The sequence below is a fragment of the Acinonyx jubatus genome, chromosome D1, assembly GCF_027475565.1.
Source record: "Acinonyx jubatus isolate Ajub_Pintada_27869175 chromosome D1, VMU_Ajub_asm_v1.0, whole genome shotgun sequence".
Taxonomy (NCBI): domain Eukaryota; kingdom Metazoa; phylum Chordata; class Mammalia; order Carnivora; family Felidae; genus Acinonyx; species Acinonyx jubatus.
In genome coordinates this window covers 41,491,563-41,519,210 of record NC_069390.1, presented here as the reverse complement: position 1 = coordinate 41,519,210, position 27,648 = coordinate 41,491,563, and the positions used below count along the sequence as shown (strand labels likewise).

Here is a 27,648-nt window from a genome sequence, read left to right as displayed (position 1 = left end):
GGTAGAAGCTACAGAATGTATGTTCTTCAAATCAGTTCATGACACAAACTAAGAGGTTTAATGACAGATAACAAAAGTCAGATTTTAAAAAGAATCCAAAAGGCTGAAAAGTAATGGATCAAATATAACAAGGAAGTTAATAGATAAGGTCCTACACTTGGGTTGAAGATACAAAATGTACAAGTATAGAACGGCCAAGGCATGATTTAGCAAGAGTTAGTATGATGGTTTTACTTGTTAAGTTCCACATGTGCAAGACTTTGCCCACTTTGCATTCTACCAAGTCCAGGTGCCATTCTCAGAGACTGGATCACTTAAACCCTTTACAATGAAAACAATCAAATAATAAGGTAATCTAATGGCTAAAGAATTTGAAACTCAGGATCTGAGGCCATAATACTTTCATCATAAAGAAGGATTTGACTTAGTTATATGATAGTCTAAAACAGAACTGGAACTGATGGGTAGAAGACACTAGGAGTCAGTTCCCATTCATCAGAATACAAGAAAACTTCTATAGTCATCAGAACTATCCAGGATAGGGCAGACCAACTTGAAATGCAGTTAAATTTCCTTAAGTATAGGCATTTAAGCATAAAATGAATGGCAAATATTAGAAGGATGATTAAATAATTTTTCAGGTGACTTTCTAGTGTCTATGATTAGATTCTGAGAAGCATTTCTCATTTCCACCAACTATAAATGATCTTTCCCTACTTTAAAACCCCATGGTACTAACTTTGTAATTTTTTTTAGAGCTTTTAGCTTATTAAAGTATCTTCGAATTACTTTTTTATTTTTAAATTTTTTTTTAATGTTTATCTATTTTTGAGAGAGAGGGCGAGAGAGAGAGCACAAGTAGGGGCAGAGAAAGAGGGAGACACAGAATCCGAAGCAGGCTCCAGGCTCTGAGCTGTCAGCACAGAGCCTGACACAGTGCTCGAACTGCAAGATCATGACGTGAGCCAAAGTTGGACACCTAACTGACTGAGCCACCTAGGGGCCCCTTTTTCAAATTATAGGTCTTTAATTGCTTCCTTCTAAATATAAGCACTCCATGTTATTAGCATTTTGTAGATAGATTAGCAACAAACATTTGTTGAATAAGAATAATGATAATAGTTACAATTTATTGAGTACCTAATATGTTTCACATACTGGGGTGTTTTATATTGATTATCTCTTTAATTATCACAATTATTTCTGGGTGTAGTACTTTTACTATTCACACCAAACGTGTGGTAAGGAAATGAACTTAACAAATAAGAAGACGAAGTCTGCCCTTAAGTAGAAAAAAATTTTGAAACCATTATTTTATTTTGCAGAAATGAAACCAAAGTTGGTTTAACTTAGACATGGCTTTAATTTTAAATCAAAAGCTGAAGACCATACAGTTTTCATTCAATCAATCAACAGACACCTCTGGTTATTGCAAAGCATTCATTGGGGCTACTCAATGACTTATTTGTGAACAAATAAATCAATAAAGTAACACGAAATTAAAGTAAGAAACAACTGAGATCATAGTGTTCAGCATCAGGACTCCCTCAGGGAAGGTACACTATGAGCTAAGTTCACAGAAAAGAAATAATAAGACACCAAGACAGAACTAACAGACTTACCTCGATCTCTGCCAGTTGAGAGGCATTTGAAAATTACCATCCTCAGATCTAGTCCTTCTTTAAGCCAGATCTTGTCCATAATCTTTATCATTTGTAAAGCTAACATATCTTGCCGAAGATCTTCACCAACCTTGGAATCAAAGAAACAAAATGAAACCTGTACCTTTCCAGAAGACTTAACTATGTTACATACTATTAAAGGCAGGGGGAGGGAGAAATAATAGAAAGAGTGAAGAATGAGATGAACAGAACTGCCTTTTTATTTTTCTGCAGCATTCCAGAAGAAATTACTTAACCTCTTCATGTCTCAATTTCCTGAACTATACACTTTAGAGGATTAGATTTTATGGTATGTGAATCATATTCAATTTTTTAAAAGGCCAAAATGGAGGGTCTTTGTCATAACCAAAACATTCCATATTTAGACTGTATCAATGCCAATATCCTGATTGTGATATTATATGATAGCTTTGCAAGGTGTTATATTGAAAGAAACTGGGTAAGGTACCCAGGATCTCTGTATAATTTCTTACAACAGGCTATGAATCTATAATTATCTCAAACTAAAAGTTTACTTAAAAAAAAAGTTAACCCTGCCAAAATAAATTCTAACTGGAATCACATCAAGTTTTCATTTTCTTTTTAAAATTGGATAAAATAACTTTAAACTAGTTGTGAAAAAAAGGAGATTTGCCTTAACTAATACTAAAACTTAATATATAAACTTTCTGTATTCAAATAGATGGTACTGTTTTAGAAAAAAGCAAATACATCAGTAAAATATAACCCAAACCAGATGTAAGTTAGGAGAAAAATATAAATATATTTTGCATTTACATTTATATATATATTTATATAAATATATGTTTATATTTTTATCAAAGATAGTTCAAGAAAAGCTATCTTTATGAACCTCCATTAACTCAATGAATTAATGAAAACTCTCCATTCTTTCTTCAAAATATACGAATTATTATCACAAGACGCAGAACTTTGGTAATAGGTTACTCGGTAGTGCTCCACTCCTGCTGCTTCTCACAGGTAAGTTATGTGTTTCCAAAAACCAGTGCCATTGCTCACAGTTGTGCACTTTCACACAGCACAACTCCCAGGGGTGCCACTCACATGACAGTCTGTGTGAAAGGCACTGCATGCTGTTATGATGTGTTCAACCAGCAGGGCCTAGGTAGTAGCTCTAGCCCAGAGTTGCATTTGTTCCCAAATCTGTCTGGAAACAATTTATGTCAGCAATATTTTTTCACTTAATTATTCAATTTAATTAAATATTAAATAAAATTACTTTGCAATTTGGAAAAGGAATTTGAGAAAAGAATTTTTAAATTATCATTTTAAAACAAAGTAACCTCATTTGCTCACCTTAAACATGACATTAATTTCTTCCCCCATTGGATCAGCATTCACCATTGTCACTTTTAGGGGCACAGCATTAGAACTGAAGAAGGAACAGGACTACAAATACAACATGTTTAAGCATTAGAAAGATAACACTGGAATAAAAATGGGTTTAAGGTTTTTGTCCTAGGCATTTCTCCCTTCACTTGTTCCTCTGAATTAAGGCAAATGAAATAACACATGTGAACTGCTTTTTAGATCACCTAGCAGACAAGAGGTATTAAAAAAAAACTTTTTGAAACTGACTTAAACATAGCATATATAAGTAAAATATTACCTACTACTCTCTAAACAGAGAGGCAAAACCTTGAAAGCTTGAGACAAAAATTATTAAAATTTTGACCTTTAGAAGTGTCATAATTCCTCAACAGAGCATAAAAATTTGTATACTCTTACCTTTCCTCAATCAGTATGATCTAGAATGAGACCTCTACTTCTCCTTTTATGGTGCTCTTATAATTAATAATTAGCCATGCAATCAAATAGTGACACCAAATTTTAAAATTCCATTAGCAAAGAGCAAACCTTATTTTAAAATCAAACTGGTTAAAAAAACTAATTTAAGACAGACCAATTAGGGGCACCTGTGTGGCTCAGTCAGTTAAGCGTCTGACTTTGGCTCAGGTCATGATCTCACAGTTCATGAGTCTGAGCCCCACATCAGGCTCTGTGCTGAGAGCACAGAGCTTCTAAGGTGCTCTGTCTTCTAATGCTCTGTCTTCCTCTCTCTCTGCCCCTCCCCAGCTTGTGCTCTGTCTCTGTCTCTCTCTCTCTCAAAAATAAACATACATTAAAAAAAAAAAAAAAAAAAAAGACAGACCAATTAAGGGAAACAACAAACAAAACCCAAGGAGAAAATGTGACCCATCCCTAACATGACCCTCGTCAATGACATACGACTCAGGCACCCATGGTTAAATTTCAGTAAAGAGTAGCCATGTATCAACTTAAGAAATCAAATCCAAGACTCCTTTATGGATACTTAAACCCTAGCCTTTCAAAACCACAGACATTAATTGATTGCCTTTGCTGAATTCGCTGCTTTTGCTCAATTCTGATGATTACTCAACTACTTTTTGATGGCTCTAAAAAGTTTTATAAACCTGGGAAGAGTCTAACTGACCATTCACATGGGAGGAAAAGAAAATGCCTATTTGTGACTGAATTACAACATATGCTTCCAAGGTACCATAGTAAAGAATAATTTGAGATGGGGTGCCTGGGTGACTTAGTCGGTTGAACACCTGACTTCGGCTCAGGTCATGATTTTGTGGTTCTTGAGTTAGAGCCCCATGTCAGGCTCTGTGCTGACAGCTCAGAGCCTGGAACCTGCTTCAGATTCCCTCTCTCTCTGCCCCTCCCCAGCTCATGCTCTGTCTCTCAAAAGTGAATAAATGTTAAGAAAATTTTTTAAAAATTTTGAGAGAGTAAATAATTTTATATTGTTTTTTTCTTTTAGGAATGGTGATTAAGTAAACATTACTGATATAAAGATGGATCTTATAAACAGACATCCATAAATACCTATATAACCAACCTATGAAGGTTTTATCCTCATTTGCTTTAAGCATATCTGCCCATCTGCTTTCTTCCTACAAATTATTTTGAAATACAATATGAACTTATAAGCATTTTATGTGTCACCTTAATATTTAATTCTTTTGCAACAAGACTTGGTTTGAGAGGAAGACGGCATTTATTTCTTAGGAAAAAGGACTGTACTCGTTCCATACTCCTTTGGAGGACAACCTAGGAAAAGAGAATGATACTATAAGTACATAAAGAAAATGAAGATCAGGGGCACCTGGGTGGTTCAGTCGGTTGAGCGTCCGACTTCAGCTCAGGTCACGATCTCACGGTTTGTGAGTTCGAGCCCCACGTCAGGCTCTGGGCTGATGGCTCAGAGCCTGAAGCCTGCTTCCGATTCTGTGTCTCCCTCTCTCTCTGCCCCTCTCCCATTCATGCTCTGTCTCTCTGTCTCAAAAATAAATAAACATTAAAAAAAAAAATTAAAAAAAAAAAGAAAATGAAGATCTATTTTTAAGACAAAAATATTATGATGTATCCTGGACCCACTCAATTTTTAAAATGTCCAACTGTCAAATGGTCAAAAAGAAGTTCCCAAAGAATTAATTTATTATGTACCCATAAAAAAACATGAAGTGTAACTATATGTCTTGACACAAATTCTCCAAGTAAAAAAAAAAAAAAAAAAACAAAAACCAAAAAAAAGTAAAATTACCCAAAGAAATTAAAGATCTAAAAGAACAAAAAGACATCTTGTGTTCATGAAGTGGAAGACAATATTAAGACTGCAGTGTTTTCCAAATTAATCTGTAGACTCAACACAATTCTTATCAAAATTCCAACTTCCTTTTTGCAGAAATGTACAAGATGGTACTAAAACTCACACAGAATTGCAAGGGACTTCTGAATAGCACCCCCCCCAAAACAAACAAACAAACAAACACCCTTGGAAAAGAACAAAGTTGAAGGACTCATATTTCCTATTTCCTAATTTCAAAACTTACTACAAAGCTACAGTAGTTAAAACAGTATGGCATACGGATAATCTCATAGATCAATGGAATATAATTCAGAGTCCAGAAATAAACCTGTATGTCTACGGTCAACTGATTTTCAACAAGAATGCTGAGATCACTCGTGGGAGAGAATGGTCTCTTCAACAAATGATGCTGGGAAGTTTCGAAGATGCTGCCCAAGGGAAAAAGCAGTTCCAGGAAAGGGAGGAAAGTGGGGAAAGTGGGGAAAGTGGGGAGCAGCCTCTGGGAGTGACAGTTCTGACAAGAAGTCTCAGGGTCCCAAAGATGGTGGCAACTCAGTAAAGGTCAGACACATTCTGTGTGAAAAACTTGGGAAAATCATGGAAACCATGGAAAACTTAAAGTCTGGAATGAGACTCAATGAAGTGGTCACAGAGTATAGTGAAGATAAAGACAGGCAAGGGGGTGACTTGGGTTGGATGACCAGAGGTTCCATGGTGGGAACACTGTAACACGTAGCATTTGCCTTGCCTGTAAATGGGCTGAATAAGCCTGTGTTTACAAACCCTCCAGTGAAGATAATATATTATTATGGTTGAAGGGAGAAAATAAAACTATACGAAAGACTGGGGGGAAAAAAAGCCCAAATAAGCAGTGCTAGGAAAACTGGATAACCACATGTAAAAGAATGAGTTATCTCAAAGCATATTAAAAAATACTCAAAATGGATCAAAGATTTACATATGAGCAAAACTATAAAACTCTTAGAAGAAAACATAGGTGTGTATCTTTGTGACCTTAGATTTGGTAACAAATTCTTAGATATCAAATGCACAAGCAACAAAAATAAACTTCATAAAATTATTAACTTTTGTGCAAAAGACACCATCAAGGAAATAAAAAGATAATTCAAGGAACAGGAGAAAATATTTACAAACAGTATCTCCAATAAGGGTCTAATATCCCAAATGTTTAAGGAACAACTCAAAAACAAAAAGACAAACCAATTAATTAAAAGGGGGGAGGGGTGCCTGGGTGGCTCAGTCAGTTAAGCAACCGGCTCTTGATTTCAGCTCACATCATGAGCTGATTTCATGGCTCCAGGTTAATGAGATCAAGCCTCATGTCAGGCTCTGCACTGACAGCATAAAGCCTGCTTGGGATTCGCTCTCTCCCTCTCTCTCTGCCCCTCCCCCACTCTCATGTACACTCTAAGTAAATAAATACATATATACACACAAAATTCTTCGGGCAGAAATTTCTCCCAAGAAGATATACACATGGCAAACACATAAAAATGTGCTCAAAATCATTAATCAGGGAAATGCAAGTCAAACCACAATGTGATACTACTTCACACCCACTAAGATGACTATAATTTTTTTAAAAAGGCAGAAAATAACAAACGGTGAAGATGTGGAGAACTTGGAATCCTCATACAATGCTAGTAGGAATATAAAATGACGAAGCTGCTTCATATAAAAGTTTGTTGGTTCCTCACAAAGTTAAACACAGAATTGCTTTATGACTCAGTAATTCCACTCCTAGGTAAACTGAAAAGAGGTGTTCAAATAAAAACATACACAAGCATTCATAGCAGCATTATTCATGATAGCCAAATAGTGGAAACAAGCCAAATGTCCATCAACTGATGAATGGATAAACAAAATGTGGTATTATTCACACAATGGAACATTATTTAGCTATAAAAAGGAGCGAAGTACTCATATATGCTAGAATATATGAAACCTTGAAAATATTAGGTAGTGGCGGCTGGGTGGCTCAGTTGGTTAAGCTTCCAACTCTTGGTTTCAGTTCAGGTTATGATATCATTGATCAAGCCCCATGTTGGGCTCTATGCTGGCAGCACAAAGCCTGGAGCCTACTCTCTCTGCCCCTCCCTTACTCACACTCTGTCTCTCTCAATAATAAATAGACATTTTAAAAATTGGGGGGAGTGGAAAAGAAAAAAATAGGCAAATTGAAAGAAACTGGACACAAAGTCCACATATTGTGTAATTCCACTTAAATGAAATGTCCAGAATAGGTAAATCCATAGAGATAGAAAGCAGATTAATGCTTACCAGGGCTTGGGAGGAGGAGGGAATGAGAACTGAGAGGTTAGTGGGTATAGGCTTTCTTTCTGGTATGATGAAAATGTTCTGGAATTAGTGGTGGTGGTTGTATAACACTGTGAATGCACTAAAACCTAATGATTTAAAGTGATGAGTGTTATGTGAATTTTACCTCAATAACAGTACGTGTGTGTTTCTATAAAAAATTTTTTTAAAAAACAAAAAAACTCCAAACATTTATACATGTACTTGTATGTATATACGTGTAAAGTCATATAAAAGACCAGAAGGGACATAAAGCAAACTATGAATAATAGATACCTAACAGAAAATGAAACTGGAAATGTTTTAATTTTTAAATTAATTTAAAATTTTAATTAAAAATTTTTTATTTTATGAGCTTCTTTATTATTTGGATTTTTTAAACATCAGCATCAACTCATACTTGCATTACTTTTTTTAACGTTTGTTTACTTCTGAGATAGAGAGAGAGAGAGAGAAAGCAAGTGGGAAAGGGGCAGAGAGAGAGAGGGAGAGAATCCCAAGCAGGCTCCATGCTGACATCACAGAGCCCGACAGGGGGCTCAATCTCACAAACTACTAGATCATGACCTGAGCCAAAATGAAGAGTCAGACTCTTAACCAACTGAGCCGCCCAGGCGCCCCTGACTTTTCTTCTTTTTGGGGGGCTGAGTAATATTCTATGGTAAATATATATACCACATCTTCTTTATCCATTCATCAGTCAATGAACATTTAGGCTCTCTCCATAGTTTGGCTATTGTTGATAATGCTGCTATAAACATTGGGGTGCATGTACCCCTTTGAATCTGTATTTTGGTATCCTCTAGGTAAATACATAATAGTGCAATTGCTAGATTATAGGGTAGTTCCATTTTTAGTTTTTTGAGGAACCTCCATACTCATCTCCAGAGTGGCTGCAGCAGGTTGCATTCCCAACAGCAATGACATGGATGGAGCTAGAATGTATAATGCTAAGCAAATTAAGTCAATCAGAGAAAGAAAAATACCATATGATTTCACTCATATGTGGATTTTAAGAAACAAAACAGATGATCATATGGGAAGGGCAGTGAAGGGAAGAGAGGGAAACAAACCACAAGAGACTCTTAATGACAGAGAATAAACTGAGGGTTGATGGAGGAGGGAGATTGGCTAGGTAGGTGATTGGGTACCAAGGAGGGTACTTGTTGTGATAAGCACTGGGTATTGTATCAAAGTGATGAATTACTGAATTCTACTCCTGAAATAAATATTGCACTATATGTTACTAACTAAAATTTAACTAAAAAAAATAATAAAATTTTAAAAATCATTGATTTTCTGAGTTAGACTGCAAAAATCTTTCCCTGTGGTTTTAAACAACCTTTGAATTATCTGTTCAAAACAGCATAGGTGTAATTAGATTCTACTGGATGTCTACTGATAAAGAGTAACAATTCATCAGCAGTGTAAAGATCCTTTAACATCGAAATATTTATATTCCCACTTATGGGTACATACCTGTCTGGCTGATCCACTAGCCTGCCTTACTTTTTCTGCTACTCCTCCTAAAAGCTGTACAAGTTTTGTCTGCTTCAACAGTTCTTCTCTGAGTCCTTTTCCTCCTATTGAGAGGAGAGCACCCAAAACATGTTCATATCGGGCACCAAACTGTGCATCATGCAGGGCATCCTTGAGGAGCCTAATACAGCAAAATATTTATGTCAGCCACTTCTGAAAAATCAACTTAGGTTCATTTTTTGGTATTGAGAATTTGTTTTAAGCTATATAAACAAGTAAAAACTTATTCATTATTATGGAGTTCTAACATGCCAAATATCTTTGCAATAAAGAGTCTTGTTATTTTTGGTTTTATTTCTAAGGACATAAAATTTAGCTTTGTAATGCCTTCAATAAAACATCTGGTATGGACAATAAGTAGTCTGAGCATACCATTTAGACTTTCAAAGTATATCATCTTTACAAATACTAAGAATGGAAATAAATTACTTAAAAAATTTTAAATCTTACCAATATAAATTGTGTGCTATCTGTATATTTCCCAATGCCCTGGACAGAAGGAAGCGCACTAATGAACTGTTCAAGTAAATTTCGTATTTCAAAGCCTATGCATGAAAGAAAGTAAGAATTACTAGTTGTCAAACCCATACTCCATTATCAGGATAAAATTATCAAAGGAGAAACTATAAAAAGCAAGTATTAGTCTTGTTGATTTAAGGTAACACTGGAAAATGAAAAAGTGAATTAACTTAGGCTAAATTAATGAAATCAAGCAGAAAAGTGTAGATTTGGGAACAATAATTCATTACCTATATTTAAATGGCTAGGAAAGAAAAATTAAAGAAAAGCTCAAGCCTGGTTTGTTTGAGAATCTAAAAATCTGAGAATTAAAAATCCAGGTACATATAATATTCAAGTGGGGCAGCTAACAACAGTGGGGAAAAAATTCATACTATATCCAAATGTAATGTACTTCAACCTTCCCACAAAAGTACTTTTAATCAAAACAGAAGGGGGATGCTTTAGCAAGTTCCCTACTCATAAAAAAATGGGTGGAGTAAGGTGGGCAGGCAACCTAGTAAAAAAAAAAAACAAAAAAAAAAACAACTCACCTGCACAAACTGTGGGAGAAGATCAGTAAGCTCATCATCACTTATGGCCTCAATCCAGGTCACAGCTATGGACCTCACTTCCTGATCAGCAAATCTAGACAAATACCACAAAAATCAAGATTTGATGAAAATCTATATTTCCTGAAACACAATCTTAATCTATACCTGACAAAGAACACTCAAATAGCTCTTTATTCAAAAGCAATGTGTTTCAGCAGTCTTTTCTGTTCATAGATTCTGTACACGTGTTGTAATAAAACCATCTTTTTTGCACCCAAAAAAACCCAAAAAACAATGTGTTTCTTCTTTTTTATTTTAGGAAGAAAATCTTACTGTACTATAAAAATTCAAATTCAGGACTGTCCACAAACCTTACCCTTATGAAAATTTTGACCCACATCATAAAAAATATAACAGATTATTAAAAATTTACAACTCTCTCTTTAGATTAGTTTTAAATGATGACATCTTTTTTATTTTTTTAAAGTAAACTCTACACCCAATATGGGGCTCAAACTCACGACCTCTGAGATCAAGGGTCCCATGTTCTACCAACTGAGCCAACCAAGCACCCCGTGACATCTCTTTTTAAGAACCTCAACACAGAAAATATGTTTGCAAAAATATACATTTACACATTTATATTGAATTGCTTTCATGTCCTACAACTTAATACACCTTACTGGAAAAACTGACAACAACAGAATAGAACAAGTGCATTCAGTCATGGTTAACTTACTTTGAATCAAGTAGTTCCAATGCAGTCAGTGGGTTCAATGGAGGCCACTGCTGAAGCAGTGAGTAAGTGTTGGCAAGATTAACCCATTTCCAGTTTGGGGCACTTGCTAGTACTTTAGGAAGACAATTTGGGTGTTTGAGGCAATAATAACGTTTCTCCCACAAAAAGGCTTTATCTTCTTTAGAAAGTCTGCATATATAATAGAATTAAATTAGTTCTCAATATCATAATGATGGCTATAATTTCAATGATTAAAAATACAAAGGAGAAATTTATTCATTTTAGGACAGCCACTTCTTGGTAGAATCATTAATACTAACTTGGAATAGAAAAATGCAATGTACAGCAAACACCACTAATTTACTCTAATTTGGGGGATAGAAAGAAATCATTGTGCCTTGATAAAAGAGTCTTAGTTATGAGAATGAAGGATAATTCAGTACAATAAAAATATTATTGGGCTCTAACCAGATACCAACGACTAGAAATCAGAATTGAATAAGCAGAACCCATGCTAAGAGAAAGCAAGGATTTCATCCATTTTATACAACTAAAATCAAATGTCATGCAAAAAAAAAATGCTATTTTAGAAGATGATTTTAGAAGATGATTATTCAGTTCAAATGAGGAATATTAAAAATAAGAAGTACTTGTTTTGGAGACTTAGTCTTAAAAACAAATGTTTATGTGACAAAATATTTCACTACTTTACCACCCATCCATCTACTTTTGTGTATACATTTACTGATGTATTCATTTCGTGTGGAGTACTGAAAAAAATTCAAATATTGCAAAAAGGTACACAGTGAAGTCTCTCCTTCCAGCTCTCCTCCAGTGGCAACTAATAAGCGTGCACATCCTTCCAGGGATAGTCTATTTGTATAGAAGCATATACAGAAGTATATATGCTTTTTTTTTCTTTATGTAAGTGGTAACACACGATATACACTACTCTGCTCCTTGCTTTCTTCATTTAACATATCTTGCATATTATTACATATAACTATAAGTTCATTCTTAATAGTTACACAGTACTCTATTGGATAAATATACCATAATTAAACCTCTATTGATGGACATTCCCTCTCACAATAATCCAAATAAATACTGCAATGAATATTCTTGAGTCCATATGCAAACATAAAAATTTTCTCTAAGTATATAATTAACTGGAAGCGTAGCTGATAGGTTACAAACTACATACATTGTAACCTTTTATAGATTTTGCCACAATGCTCTCCAAAAGCCCTTTAGCCAACAGTATAATTCCCGTTTTTTGATAACCTCACTAATGCTTATATAGTGAGACATTTTTCAACCAAGTGATGTGTATAAAATGTTATCTTGTATTAATTTTCATTTCCTTCATTACTGAGAGGTAAAACATCTTTTTAGATATTTAAAAGGCATTGTTATTTCTTTTCCAAAAAATTATTTACTCATTCTTTGTCTACTACTAAGTTATTGGTTTTCTATTGAAAAGGTTCTTCATATATATTTTTTAGGGTTCTTTATATATTTAAAAATTAATCTACTGATATTTATGGTAAATTTAGTTCTCAATGTTGTTTGCCTTTTGATCATGTGTAAATTTGACTTGAACACATTTCTAAAGTCTTATGTAGTCATACGGTCTTTTTATGTAATTAAAAACAAACAAAAAACTTCCCATACCAAGAACATTGCTAAATCATGAAATAAATCAGGGCATTTAATAAAATATTAATTTGAAATTTACTGTAAGAAATTCCCAGGCAAAACAAAAATCAAACGAGCATACCCAAGTGATGAGTCTCTATGAAGAATATCAGAAAGTTTCCCTTTTGTATCATTCTCCAATGTTTCTAAGTTGTGTTGCTGTATAAGGCTTCTGTCAACTTGAGGAGTAGTATAAATGACATCAAATGTAGGAGAAGGAAAATCAACCTTAAAAATTTAACAGAAGTTGATGAGATTGAAGCTAAATAATCCACATATCTCCCACATTAATTTGTCTTTGAAAAAACTGATTTTTCTTAGCCACCAGGGTGATTATTACATTGAATATTGAATTAATGCTTCTGTCCTTTTGTTGAAAGTGATTGCCATCGTTGGTAATTCTCAAAAGCACATATATTGCTTGGGATGGGTACACTTTTTACTGTTTCTCAGAAATAGGAAACGGTTTATTAACATTTAAATAGAAGATAAGCCATAAGATCAAACAAGATCAATTATGCTACTTTAGTAACAATCCAAATAATGGTACACATATACATCTTATTAAGAAATTTAAATTTAAATCTCTCCATGTATCAAGAAGTACCATTACCTGTAACACTATTCTTTCCATCACATACCCTTTTTTGGGTATTGTTCCAGGAATAGGATTTGTATGTGACGAAGTCCAAAGATATAGAAGCTTAGTTCCACATGTTAAAAACCTTCATGAATATAAACAGAAGAATACCGTAGTTTTCATTTAAAAACTTCAAAACTCACATCACACGGTAATGAATTTTAAATGCTGTTATCTAAATACCAAGCATACATTTGATAAAAAGAGTATCATCTTTAAGAACATATCAGAATCACTCTCCACAGTGTATGAATACTGTAGGTAGGTAAATGTACTGCATGGGGGTGGAACAAAGGGAGAGGAGAAAGAAAGAATGTATCTTGGGATGAATGTGTTTATGGATAGAACACAAAATGGTAGACTCAAAGTCATCTGCCCCCAAAACAGCTTTTATAAATAGAAAGGTGAAGGATAGTCTTTGAAGATCATCTACAATGGAATACATCTCAAGATACCAGTTTGGATTACAGAACGGCTCCCTGACTTTTGCCATAAGAACAAAACCACATGCCAATAAAAAGCAGGGGTGGGGGCGTGGGGAGGATGTTCAGCTCAGGTCATGAACTCATGGTTTCAAGCCCCATATGGGGCTCCATGCTGACAGTGCAGAGCCTACTTGGGATTTTCTGTATCCTTCTCTCTGCCCCTCCCCCATTCACGCTGTCTCTGTCTCTCTCTCTCTCTGAAAATAAATGAATGAATGAATGAATGAATGAATACATACATACATACATACATAAATAAATAAATAAGCTTTTTAAAAAGAGGGGGGGCACCTGGGTGGCTCAGTCTGTTGAGCATCTGAATCTTGATTTTGGCTCAGGTCACAATCCCTGCATCGGGCTCTGCGCTGAGCACGGAGCCTGCTTAGGATCCTCTCTCTTTCTCCCTCTCCTTCCCTCTGTCCCTCCTCCCCACTTTGAGCTTTCTAAAATAAAACAAAAAACAAACAAACAAACAAACAAACAAAAATACATGGCAAGAAAACCAATACCTACCTCATAGCAAAGCCACTAAACGTTTTAGATGAGAAGTTGTATCTGTGCCAGGGGCCAGATGGCAAATATTTGGGGCCTTTTGGGTCAATCTGTTGCAGAGACTCAACTCTGCTGTTACAGTGCAAAAGTAGCCCTGAACAATACATAAATAAATGTGTGCTGTGTTTTAACAAAACTATATTTACAAAAAACAGGCAGTGTGCTGCAATATGCAAAACACTTGCCCTAGACTATAATTTATGGCCTACTTTTTGAGAGATAGAGAAAAAGCTCCTGTGTGAGCAGGGGAGGGGCAGAGAGAGAGAAAAAGAGAGAATTCCCAAGCAGGCTCCATGCTCTGTGTAGAGCCCGACACAGGGCTCAATCCCACAACCCTGGGATCATGACCTGAGCCAAAATCAAGAGTCGGACACTCAACTGACTGAGCCACTCAGGTGTTCCACCACTTTACGGCCCACTTAAATTAAAAACAGTTACCAACAAGACAATAATATATGTTTACATAGAAGAAATTTCTGAAACATAACATGAGATATATTAAAGTAGAAATATAAAATAAACTTCAAACTTTATTCATTTTATCCAAACAGCAAGTCTCCTTTCCAAAACTAGACTCCAGTTTTCTCTTATAGATTAAAACCCTTTAAATCTCTGACACATTACATTTTATATTCTTCAGATCTACCCCTCACCCTTAACTAGATTATTTTAAGGCAAATTCTGATCCTATTATTTCATCTGTAAATACTTTTATATATCTCTAAACAATAAACACTTTTATTTTAAAATAAGTAAACACCATTATCACCCCTAAAATAATTAACAATAATTACTTAAAATCATTGCTATCTAGTCAGTATTCAAATTTCCCTGATTGTCTCACAAGTTATTTTTTTACAGTTGGTGGTTTGAATAAGGATCCAAACAAGATACAACATTTGCATTTCACTGATGTCTTTAAAAAAAATTTTTTTTATGTTTATTTCTGACAGACAGAGACCGTGTGAACGGGGGAGGGGCAGGAGAGGAGAGAGAGAATCCCAAGCAGAATCCCAAGCAGGCTCCCCTCTGTCAGCACAAAGCAGAATCAGGGCTTGAACCCACAAAACTGTGATATCATGACCTGAGCCAAAACCAAAAGTCAGACGCTTAACCAACTGAGCCACCCAGGCACCCCCTGTTGATGTCTTTCTAAGTATATTTTAATTTAAGGGTCTAACTCAGGCCTGTCACCTGGTTTTGTAAATAAACTTTTATCAGAACAAAGCCACACTCATTCATTAACATATTATCTCTTGCTGCTTTTGCTTTTTGTGACGGAGATTACAGTTAACCCGTGAATAACACCCTTGAACTGTGCAGGTCCACTTATACATGGATTTTTTCAATAAATACAGTACTTGGACACATGGGTGGCTCAGTTGATTGAGCGTCCAACTCTTGATTTCGGCTCAGGTCATGATGTCACGGTTCAGTTTGTGAGATTGAGCCCTGCATCGGACTCACAGTCAGTACTGAGCCTGCTTAGGAGTCTTTCTCTCCCTCTGCTCCTCCCCTGCTCGAGCTTTCTTTCTCTCTCAAAATAAACTTAAAAAGTGTTCTTTTTAATACAGTACTATAAACGTATTTTCTCTCCCTTATGATTTTCTTTTCTCTTTTAACTCACTATGTAACATATATTGATATACAAATTATGTGTTAATGGACTATTTGTTATCAATAAGACTTCTGGTCAATAGCAGGCTACTAGTTTAGTTTTGGGAAGTCAAAGTTACATGCAGGTTTTTGACCTCATGGGGAGAGGGAAGGCACTGCTAACCTCCACAATGTTCAAGCGTCAACTGTATTATGATCTGCAAAGCCTAAACTACTTCTATCTGGTCCTCTTTACAGAAAAAGTCTGCTCTTATTTTAAACTATACATTCTTTTGTTTATCCTCTGCCATTTATTGAAGAAACCAGGTCTTTTGTTCTAAGAATTTTCTATATCCTGGATTTTACTGATTGTATTCCTCTGGTGTCATTTAGGATGTCCCTTTATCTCCTATATTTTCATAAAATAGTAGTTAGATCTAGAAGTTTGATCTGATTTAGGTTTAGTTATATGGCAAGAATACTTAATTCTTTAAAGGTAGTATTATATACTACTTTGTATTATATCCGTAAAGAAGCGCACTGTTTGGTTTATCTCTCTTTCTGTGAAGTTAAGGTAATCAGTTAGTTCAGGCACAGTCTAAACTATACGTTATAAAGTTCCAGAAAAGGGAATCACTTAATGGTTTTAAGCAAGCACTGATAATCAGTGTGTAAATTAATGGTTTTTAACCAAGAGTGATTTTGCTCCCAGGGGACATGAGACACTTTTGGTTGGTAACTAGGGAGTACTATTGGCAAATAGCACGCAGAAGACAGAGATGCTGCCAAACATTCTACACAATGCATAGGACAGTCTCCCATAGCAAAGAATGATCCGGCCCAAAATATCAATTAGTGCCAAGACTGAGAAACACAGGCTTAAAATCGATGATTTCAGTTAAGACCTCATTTGTTATTGATGCTGACTGAAATGCCTCTAAGTTTTCTGGCTTTCCTCAGAGTGACTTCATCAGATTGTACACAAGTTGCACCTTAAACATAAATTCTTTTTTATTTTTATTTATTTATTTTTTTAATGTTTATTTCTGAGAGAGAGAGACAGACAGACAGGCAGGGAGGGGCAGAGCGAGAGGGAGACACAGAATCTGAAGCAGGCTCTAGGCTTTCAGCTGTCAGCACAGAGCCTGACATGGGGCTCGAACTCATGAACCATGAGATCATGACCTGAGCCAAAGATGGATGCTTAACTGACTGATACACCCAGGCTGCCCTATTTTTATTTTTTTAAAAAGCTTATTTATGGGGTGCCGGGGTGGCTCAGTCGGTTGAGAGTCCGACTTCAGCTCAGGTCATGATCTCGCAGTTCTTGAGTTCAAGCCCTGTGTCGGGCTCTGTGCTGACAGCTCGGAGCATGGAGCCTGCTTCAGATTCTGTGTCTCCCTCTCTGCCCCTTCCCCACTCATGCTGTCTCTGTCTCTCAAAGATGAATAAACGTTAAAGAAAAAAAAATTTTTTTTTAAAGCTTATTTTGAGACAGAGACAGCGCAAGGCAAGGAAGGGGGGAGGGGGAGGGGGAGGGGGAGGGGGAGGGGGAGGGGGAGGGAGAGGGAGAGGGAGAGGGAGAGGGAGGAGAGGGAGAGGGAGAGGGAATGAATCCGAAGCAGACTCCACACTGCCAGCTCCGAACCCAGCTCAAACCCACAAACCAGGAGATCATGATCTGAGTCGAAACCAAGAATCAGATGCTTAACTAACTGAGCCACCCAGGCACCCCAAACATAAATTATTTTTAAAAAGAATTTCAGAGGTGCCTGGGTGGCTCAGTCGGTTAAGCATTCAACTTTGGCTCAGGTCATGATCTCACAGTTCATGAGTTTGATCCCCACATCGGGCTCTGTGCTAACACCTCAGCCTGGAGTCTGCTTCCTGATTCTGTGTCTCCCTCTCTCTCTCTCTGCCCCTCCCCTGTTCACACTCTGTGTCTGTTTCTCACTCTCTCAAAAATGAATAAATATTTTTAAAAATTTTGTTAAAGAATTTTAAGAATAGGATATCTGATCACTATACTACAGTAAGTTAACTGAATTACAGTCATTAACACTTTCTTTCTACGTGTATTAATGTTTAATCATCTTCCCTTTGAGTTTTTCTTGAATGCAAAGACCTAACATTACCTACCTAGATCAACTGTACTACTTGGCAAAGTTTCAAGTTTAATGCCATCTGCTCATTGTTTTAACAGCAGAGTGTTGGGTGCAAACTATTTAATTGTCTAACAAAAATCAATTGCCCTTCACCTTACTCTCTTGATTTTTTAAAGAACATTATGTCATTCATCTAAAAAAACAAACCCCATTTATTACCAGACAACAAAAGTGGCAAAAAGTGATGGTACTTCTCTATAAAACAAAGATCCCTGCCTGGTATTTTCAAGAGCAAGAAGGTTTTCAAAATGATTTATTTATAAAAATTAGTGATAATGATGCAATTACACTTAATTTTCTTACATAACTGTTCTCTAACACTAACTTATCACAACTGAGAGCACAATTCCGCTCTTTCGTGTGGCCAATATTCTGTTTTAGAGTAATTATGGATTATTTTTAGCAAAAGATTCTAAATACACATCCTTAATAGCAGTATCTTCAACTGTTTTTCTCTAGCCTTTGGTGGTTCAGAATTATTTCAGATATCAAATAAAATTTAAGCCTACCTAAAGGCAGAGAATTAAAAAATCTTATACTGCCTCCTCAAATATGAGGGAAGTAACTGAAAGAAAAATAGGGGCGCCTGGGTGGCTCAGTCAGTTAAGTGTCTGACTCCTGGTTTCGGTTCAGGGTCATGATCTCATGGTCCATGAGTTCGAGCCCTACATCAGCTCTGTATTGACAGTGTGAAGCCTTCTTGAGATTCTTTCTCCCCTGCCCCGGCTCCGCCCCTTCCCTGTTCACATTTTCTCCCTCTTGCTCTTAAAATAAATAAATAAACTTAAAAAAAAAAAGAAGAAGAAGAAAGAAAAAATGAAAAAAATAAATGCTATATTTAAACACATGGGAAAAGAACATTCAAGAACAAATTTTGTGAAGTAGATCAGTCAGATAAAGAGAAGGAAATAATGTACAGCTGTAGACTCTCTGAAACTGGAGAAGGATGGGAAAGTATGAGAAGAGGAAAAAAAGAGAAAAGGGAAAATGACTATTATATCAATAACACAGTGCTTTGCATAAATGACAGAGAGTGAACTGGCTGCTGCTTTTCTCTGGAACAGTGAGTGGCAAATAATCCTCTGAATACCCAGACAGATATGTTCAAACTATAGCAGAATAACTTTGGTTTCTTCTGATCTGGGTCTCTGAAATGACCTCCTTTTATCACACTGGAAAAACAGGCAGCTTATTATTTCATGTATGTCATTGTTCCCCACCCTGTCCTCTAGCCTATTCTGATGCTGCAGATGTGTCCATAGTAACTCACCATTACAACTTAGTAATACTTACCGTTTAAAGTCAAAAAGAGGTAAAGAAACTTTGCCCAAAGCTTCTGGCCCCTTTCTCTGCTTATTAGAATCAGGGGAACTTCCACTGCTCTGATTTAAAATTCCAAAAAGAGTAAGGTGAAGAAGTGATTCTAATGGCAATTGTGATATCTGGATGGGAAAAATGATTCTAAGGGGGGAAAATGTATTAATAGAAAAAACAAATTAGATCAAATATGAAATTTAGTCCATTAATGAGACTGACAAGTTTAGATATTTTATTTGACTTATCAAATAATCTTTACTACTGAGTAACCTTAAGCAGCAAGCTTGGCCAATATGCATTATACAAAATCTTAAACAAATTTCATTAAAATTTCAAGTATGTAACATCTCTCAAAAATTTCTTAGTGCCTCTACTCAAGTCTTGGCTAGTGTCAATTTTAGGAAAAATAATAGTCATTTTTATTTCCTTTAGGAGAAACTAGATGAATGTTTATGAGTATTTCGGATTTGTTATACGTGTGCCCATATACACACAAGCTGACATATATGTTTACCTTTTTTGTTGTCGTTAAGTCTGAAAGTCTCACTTTCAGTGGTGACTGAAAGTCTCACTGAAAGTGGTCACCGAGTAGCCATAAGATGATAAGTGTTGGGAAAAAAAAGACACTTTTACCCATATGTAATTTTGTATTTGGTTGTTTTCAGAGATGCATTATTTTTGTAATTTAAAAAATTACAAAAAAAAGAAAAATAGGAAACCGCTTCATAAATGCAGAATGAAAAGTAAAAGCTTTGCTATTATCTATCTGCCTAATGATTCCTGTTTTAAAAAATATATATTAACAGTGCAAAATATATTGTATATGGATTTAATTTTTTAAGCTGTTAACCAAGAACTAGGTTTCATATATACAGTATTATAGAATATCAAACTAAGCAATGTTATACAAACCATCTTTCTAAAATTACACATAAATTTATAGTTTTAACTTAACAAAAGTCTAAGAAGAATTAATGGCATGTTTCTGCAATTTAACAATATGTAGTTTTTTTAATAATATTTCAGATTTTTAAATGAGAATTTGGCTTTTCTATAGAATAATATCTAGAAGAGACCTTAAGATGTAAGAATTTAATGGATTTTAATGGAAATTGTAATAAAAATGAAACCTAGGATGCATACATGGAAAAAAGTAAAGACAGCATACTGAAAGAATAAAAAGCCAAAAATTTCACTTACAGTTCATCCCATTTAATAAGATAGAAGAAATTCTTATACGTGCCAACCTTCTTTGATTGAATAGGTTTAAAAAGATCCTTTCCATTGTGAGATAGGGAACATATCAAGTAGTATTTTTCATAACTAAGAAAAGAAACATTTTAATTTGATTGTTATTTTATAATCCAAATGCATAACATTAGCCATTCTTCTCTAAGAGTGGCTATTATATGAAATTATTTGTTCACCAGTCATTTGAATTTTTGGAAAACATATGAAATTTAACTATTGCAAATTCTACAAAAACAGGGAAGTAGTATAGAAAAGGGAATACGGAAGGCAACATATACCTCCAGGTGCTAGTCTTAGGGGGTCATGCTACAGAACTTAGCACCATTTTGTGCTCAGTTACGAGCTTTAGAAATGGATAATTATTCATTTCTAGGTAAATTCTTAGAAGAAAAAATATAAACATTATCTTCCCTAGGTGATATTTTCCTTTGCTAAGCCACTGAAATTTAGTTAGTTAAGCATATTAATGGGGCTTGGGCCTGACTTGCACTGAGCCAGTCTTTCCAATCTATTAGGAAGCTTCCATCCATGGAATACATGCTATTGTATTCTCATTAGACAGTAAGGATTTAGCCCCTAATTGCCACAAATACAGAGCTGGTTAGATACAGTCAGGCAATCTTGCAGAATAGGAGCCTTAGGTTCTACTAGATTTTAACTTACTGCTAGGCTTACACATTAACCACTTTGTTCATATATGCAATCTGTTAATCATTTAAAATATATTTCAAATTCTAAATCTCATTGGTTCACAAAAGACCCCTAGCTGTCTCTCTTTTCTTCAGCATTTTTCTTTCTTTCCATCTTATCACTGCAGTTTTCTGTATTGTCTTCTATTGAGTATTTGTCCTTCTCATTAGTATCCCAAAATTTCTTTGTGTGTATATGAGTCTGTATGGAGGATGTGGAAGGTATTATCCCTGTAACATTTTAAAGAATAAAATACCTTCACATAGCAGTAGTACCCATTTAAAGACAAGTTCCTAGAAGGCAGAGATATTTTGTTGTCTTGTTTACTGCTGAATCCCTAGTACGAAGAACACTGCCCAAGATGGTGCTCAGTAAATATTTATTGAATGAGTTAATAGATTGTTTTCAAGTAGTTATATATTATATTAATCTAAAACTCAATTTAAGCAGAATTTATGTTTGGTATCTCTTCACTAGGCTTTACCTTACTTTATAGCATTGTTACTATGAAACTTTCATTTAAAATTTGAATTCAGGGACGCCTGGGTGGTCAGTCGGTTAGTCGGTTAAATGTCAAACTCTTGATCTCGGCTCAGGTCATGATCTCATGGTTTGTGAGATCAAGCCCCACATTGGGCTTTGTGCTGACAGTGTGGAGCCTGTTTGGGATTCATTCTCTCTCTCTCTCTCTCTCTCTCTCTCTCTCTCTCTCTCTTGGGATTCATTCTCTCTCTCTCTCTCTCTCTCTCTCTCTCTCTCTCTCTCTCTCTCTGCCCCTCCGCTGCTTATGCAAGTGCGCATGCTCTCTCTCTCTCTCTCTCTCTCTCTCTCTCTCTCTCTCTCTCTCAAAACAAATAGATAGTGCTAACAGCTCTATCTCTATCTCTGTGTCTCCATCTCTGCCCCTCCCCCACCTGTGCTCTGTCTCTCTCAAAAATAAACAGAATGTTGGGGTGCCTGGGTGGCTCAGTTGGTTGGGCGGCCGACTTCAGCTCAGGTCATGATCTTGCAGTTCATGAGTTCGAGCCCTGCATCGGGCTCTGTGCTGACAGCTCAGAGCCTGGAGCCTGCTTCGGATTCTGTGTCTCCCTCTCTTTCTGCTCTTCCCCCACTCATGCTCTCTCTCTCTCAAAAATAAACATGAAAATTTTTAAATAAATAAATAAATAAATAGAATGTTAAAAAAAATAAAAATAAAAATAAAATTCAATAGAGGGGGACCTAGGTGGCTCAGTTGGTTAAGCATCTGACTCTCGATTTCAGGACAGGTTATGATCTCATAGTCTGAGTTCAAACCCTGCGTCCAGCTCTGTGTTGACAACACAGAGCCTGCCTAGGATTCCCTTTCTCTCTCTCTCTCTCTCTCTCTCTCTCTCTCTCTCTCTCTCTCAAAATAAATCAACAAACGTTTTAAAAAATTTCAATAGAAGAAATATGCCCTTGTAGACTCCAAAGCCTAGCAATCAGTAAACAGTAAACTACTAAAGAGAAAAAAGTACACTAAAGCCTAGTCTCATCACTATTTCAAATAACCCTGATTCTAAAGGAAAGGCTGAAAAACAGCAGTCATAAATGGACTCATTTGTTAATTAGCATTTACCTTTGTAAGTTTAAACATCTATTTTCCTGCCTTCTTTGCATGTAGTAGGAGGGATATTTTTTGCAGGAACAGTTTCAAATAGCTCTGTAATTTTTTTTTTTTTAATGTTTGTTTATTTTGAGAGAGAGAAAGAGTGTAAGAGAGAGTGAGTAGGGAGGGGCAGAGAGAGAAAGAGAATCCCAAGCAGGCTGCACCCTGTCAGTGCACAGCCCTATGCAGGGCTTGATCCCACGAATCTTGAGATCCTGACCTGAGCTAAAATCAAGAGTCCGATGCTTAACCAACTGAGCCACCCAGGCACCCCTTCTCTGTAATTTTTATGAAAACCACAAAGGTATGTGGTAATTCTTATATCGTCAATTTAAGTATCAAGAGAACAGGGGATGCTGACATTTTACCAGATTAGAACAGTTTCTGGGTTAAGCTGTATATATTTTGTTTTAAACAGTTACTTACTTTGATACCCAATTACTTGAAATCCCATGAGCAGCAAAAATTGTAAACTGGAGCTGTTCTGTTGTTGTCCATGCTTCCTTAACGTTCCTATTACTTTGGGCACAGTCTGCAGGACTCCTACCAGAATTTGCATGGAGTCTGAGAAGATCATAAATTGCTGCAGTTAACTGGTCCGTGCTTACTTGAACAGGATTTTCAGGATTCAGTGATCCTAGATTTAAAGAAATTGTTAATATAATTCCCCAAAGAAGCAAAAATTATTGCTAAAATTTAAAGAACTTAAAGACATACCCCTAGATGAACTCTTACTAGGGTCTCCTTCTCCAGACAGTGAAGTCACCTGCATACATACATACAAATTAGTTGGAAAATTGCCCATGATATAATATAGAATGTTTACCTTTAATTTCAATACATTTAATTAAATGCTTGATCAGGAAACCTCCCAAAAGGTTCTGCAGAATAAAACAAAACAAAAATGTAAAAAGAAAGTGAAACCCCAAACCAAATAAATGATTACTATCAAGAAAATCAGAATAACTGAAAATTAGTGCAAAATATAGAAACTCAACAAAATCTGCCCCATTAAACCAGGTTAGTAATTAAGATTTGAAACCCAAAGCGATAAATACATTAATGATACTTTATATTCTATTAGTTGCTTTACTATTAGTATGATAAGAATATCCCTAAAGAAACTACAACTCTATTTATTACCATTTATGGTCTCAAAAAAGCTCTTATAATTATTTAAATTGAGCTCTCCTCCTATTCCCCGCTCCCTTATCCAGCAAATGACTATGATGAATAGAAACCTCAGATAACATTAGGACCATGGTATAGTGGATCATTTCCAAGTTATTTCATATATATATATATATATATATATATATATATATATATATATATATATGTGTGTGTGTGTGTGTGTGTGTATATATATATGTGTATATATATATATATATATATATATATATATATATTTTTTTTTTTTTAAACAAGCACATAATAAGAAAGGTAAAAGAAACCCAAATTTCTACATATCATATATATAAGCTCTCTGTGAGCCTAGAGTATCTCTTAGATACCAGTTGAGGGGCATATCATCAATATAACGTTTCCTTCCTTTAAATTTATTGTGTCTTGGGGCGCCTGGGTGGCTAAGTCAGTTGAGCGTCCGACCCTGGCTCAGGTCACGATCTCGTGGTCTGTGAATTCAAGCCCCGCGTCAGGCTCTGTGCTGACAGCTTAGAGCCTGGAGCCTGCTTCGGATTCTGTGTCTCCTCCTCTCTCTCTGCCCCTCCCCCGCTCATGCTCTGTCTCTCTCTGTCAAAAATAAACATTCAAGAAAAAAATTTTTTTAACTTATTGTGTTTTGTGATCCACCTTCTCTAATCCTCCCATCAGAGCTATGAACAACCCTATGAACAGAGTTAATTAAATCCTCATGAAAATACCATAGGAAGAGCTTTCACAGCATGCTATCGAGAAAGGGCTCCTAACCTGGTTGCTTCTGAGGCAATAAGTCACTCTTAGTGAGGCTTCTGGGAATTTTCAACAGGAAAGAGGTATGGCCCAATGCAGACCTTACCCCATGGACAATCATGGACATCTCCATCCAGGAGGACAAATACTAACCATTACCACCCAGGTTCTGGAGCTCAGTATCTATCTTGAAACTTCCAACCAACTCATTTATGCCACAGTTCCTCCTCTACACATAAAAGTTTCACAGTTTGGCATCTATGTATTCAATATCAATGCTGACAAAGCTCTTCTGAGGGAGTGGATCTCCTCTTAGGAATTCCCAACTTTACTAAGTGACCAAATCTACTCAAAAGTAAAAGCCAAGGTTGAAACAATAACATTTTGTCTAACAGAAGCAAAAATCTCCCAGTTTAAGTGATACTCACTTAAGTACATACTTACATGTAACAAAATGCTAATATACTAAAAAAATACTCACATCAGCACTTTTACTCCTTGGAAGATTGACTGCTCTCTTTAGCTTCTTTACTGATTCTGTAATGGCAAGAGTCTCTACACCATCTAAAGCACTACAGATTTTTCTTACAGCTTTAATTACTTGATCTACTGCTCGGTGCTGGTTCTTTAAAAATAAAAAGTAAAATAAACATAAGTATGTGGAATTTAAAGGATCAGTTTCAGAGATGAAGTCAGAAACCAGACATTTTAGATGTGCTTAATAAACAGATATCCTTTCCTCTTGTGTGATGAAAAATAAACAAAATACCTTTTCACTGACCTATTTTATTTCGAATAAGAAAACTTGGGTCTGATTTTCATTTTGCCTGACACAATTATTCAGATGCAAATGCCATTAATTTCATACTTAGAATAACTAATAAATCATTAACAAATTACTAAGTCATTAAAAAAAACTGGAGTTATTTTTTATTCTTACTTGGGAGTAAGTTCCACATTAAAAACACCAATCCTTCTCTCCCTGCCAAAAAATTTGGTATCAAAAACCAAGTTCTTCAGAGATTGGCTGCATATTAATAACATTAGGCAGCAGTTAGTAGACATGAGTAAACTTTTAAGCAGCATTTGTATCTATACAACCATTACTTTTTAAGTTTTATTGGATGAAAAAACTTTCTTGAGGACAATCCCTCTGTAGTATTTAATCATACTTGATTTCACCACAATTCAAAAGTATACATGTACAAATATATTATAAAATCATTTACCTGATGAGAATGATTTAAAAATCTCTCTCCATTCCTCCATCATTTTAAAATAATGTTTCTTATCTCATTAAGAAACACTCTTACATAAAGAATTCATCAAACATGTATGCCAAACTTACATGCCAAGTACTGTTAAAATGGGCTGAAATTTAGTACTGTACCGTCCCTTAACAATTTAAATTTTTCCACCTTTGAGGCTTGGCAACCAGAAACTGAATGTTCCCTGTACCTTTATGCTTCAATGAAACCACCTCATTTGCTCAAACATCCAATTACCCTGCAGTCCTCAGAGCCCAACAATCTGTTTTCTAGCTCCCCATTTTTGCTTACTTGTATTTCTGCTTACTTTTACTCCTACACCTTCATGCAAAAACCTTTCCAGTGTTGAGGCTCAGGTCATTCTCCTATACTATTCTCCATCATTTTTTATGTGCCAGTTACCAATTTATTGTCAATTAGTTCCAAATCAATCCCTTCTTTGCTCTACTTTGTGATACTGGAACTAGACCTATATTTTTCCTTTGCCAGCCGACAAAATGTTAGGTTTGGTCAACAGAGGGCACCTAAGGGACACTCAGGCAATAGCAGCATGAAGACACTTCTCATCAGGGTTCCAGGCCTCCTCTTCTTTTTTTTTTTTTTTTTTTTTTTAAACTTCAGCACAGGATCCCAGTGGTCCTCAAAGACCAGTTCCAGCTATACCCTCAGGCCATGGTCTCCCAATCTGACAACTGTTGCAAGTCTCTTTGCTATAGGCATCCTCTGTGCTCCTGTGATAGCCAAACCCTTTTAGAAGAGGCTGGAATTCGGCCTGGGCGGGGGGTGGGGAGGGTTCTACATTAAGTCCTACAATTCCTTCACTATCCATTGTTCCTCAACCTAGAGGTAGGTGATAGCTGCGTTTTTATATCCTATTTCTGGACCCCTTATAGCATGGTTGGCAAGCTTTTTAAAAAGGCCAGAGAATAAAATGTTTTAGGCTTTGTGGGCCACACAGTCTCTGTCACAATTCAACTCTGCTATTATGGCATGAAAAGAGATACAGGTAAATACATAAATGAGTATGGCTGTGTTCCAATAAAACTTCATTTACAAAAATTGGAAATAGGCCAGATTTTGTATGCAAGCCATAAAATGCCAAATCCTGCCTTAGAATCCTCTTTTGCCCTTTGTAGTAATTAACCACCTTTTACTAATTAACAATTCTTTAAATTTTCCTGTTCAAATTACTACTGTATTTTCTGTCCCCTGACTTGACCCCTGATGGCCTGATCTGCCTTGTAATTGGACACGTGGTCATTTCCTCCACTACATGCCATATTTTTGCTCTATTCACCTGACTTTCTACTCTATATCCTATAATAAGCCTCAGTTACATAAATGTCCACGTGGAAAATTCACAGCATCATCAACCACAAAACTGTACCCTATGAGAATCTTAACCACAATATTATAGTCTGATCACAATCTCCTTTGCCTCCAGTCCCCACACATC

General features: G+C 35.8%; 1 protein-coding gene and 1 pseudogene across 2 annotated transcripts in view; one reads left to right on the top strand and one right to left on the bottom strand.

Annotated features, from left to right (window-relative positions):
- Positions 1–27,648, bottom strand: part of PIK3C2A (phosphatidylinositol-4-phosphate 3-kinase catalytic subunit type 2 alpha) — a 191,799-nt gene that overhangs the window by 18,912 nt on the left and 145,239 nt on the right. For both annotated transcript variants that reach the window (XM_053203405.1, XM_015074998.3), the window contains 14 exons: positions 25,406–25,549; positions 23,731–23,779; positions 23,440–23,650; positions 20,643–20,765; positions 19,419–19,586; positions 13,301–13,412; positions 12,770–12,915; positions 10,990–11,178; positions 10,251–10,344; positions 9,649–9,743; positions 9,139–9,319; positions 4,680–4,784; positions 3,000–3,092; positions 1,623–1,752 (listed from right to left, as the gene is read on the bottom strand). In XM_053203405.1, the coding sequence (XP_053059380.1) occupies positions 1,623–1,752; positions 3,000–3,092; positions 4,680–4,784; positions 9,139–9,319; positions 9,649–9,743; positions 10,251–10,344; positions 10,990–11,178; positions 12,770–12,915; positions 13,301–13,412; positions 19,419–19,586; positions 20,643–20,765; positions 23,440–23,650; positions 23,731–23,779; positions 25,406–25,549 (1,840 nt within the window). The remainder of the gene's footprint in view (positions 1–1,622; positions 1,753–2,999; positions 3,093–4,679; positions 4,785–9,138; positions 9,320–9,648; positions 9,744–10,250; positions 10,345–10,989; positions 11,179–12,769; positions 12,916–13,300; positions 13,413–19,418; positions 19,587–20,642; positions 20,766–23,439; positions 23,651–23,730; positions 23,780–25,405; positions 25,550–27,648) is intronic.
- On the top strand, positions 5,710–6,736 carry LOC128311705 (peptidyl-prolyl cis-trans isomerase NIMA-interacting 4-like; annotated as a pseudogene).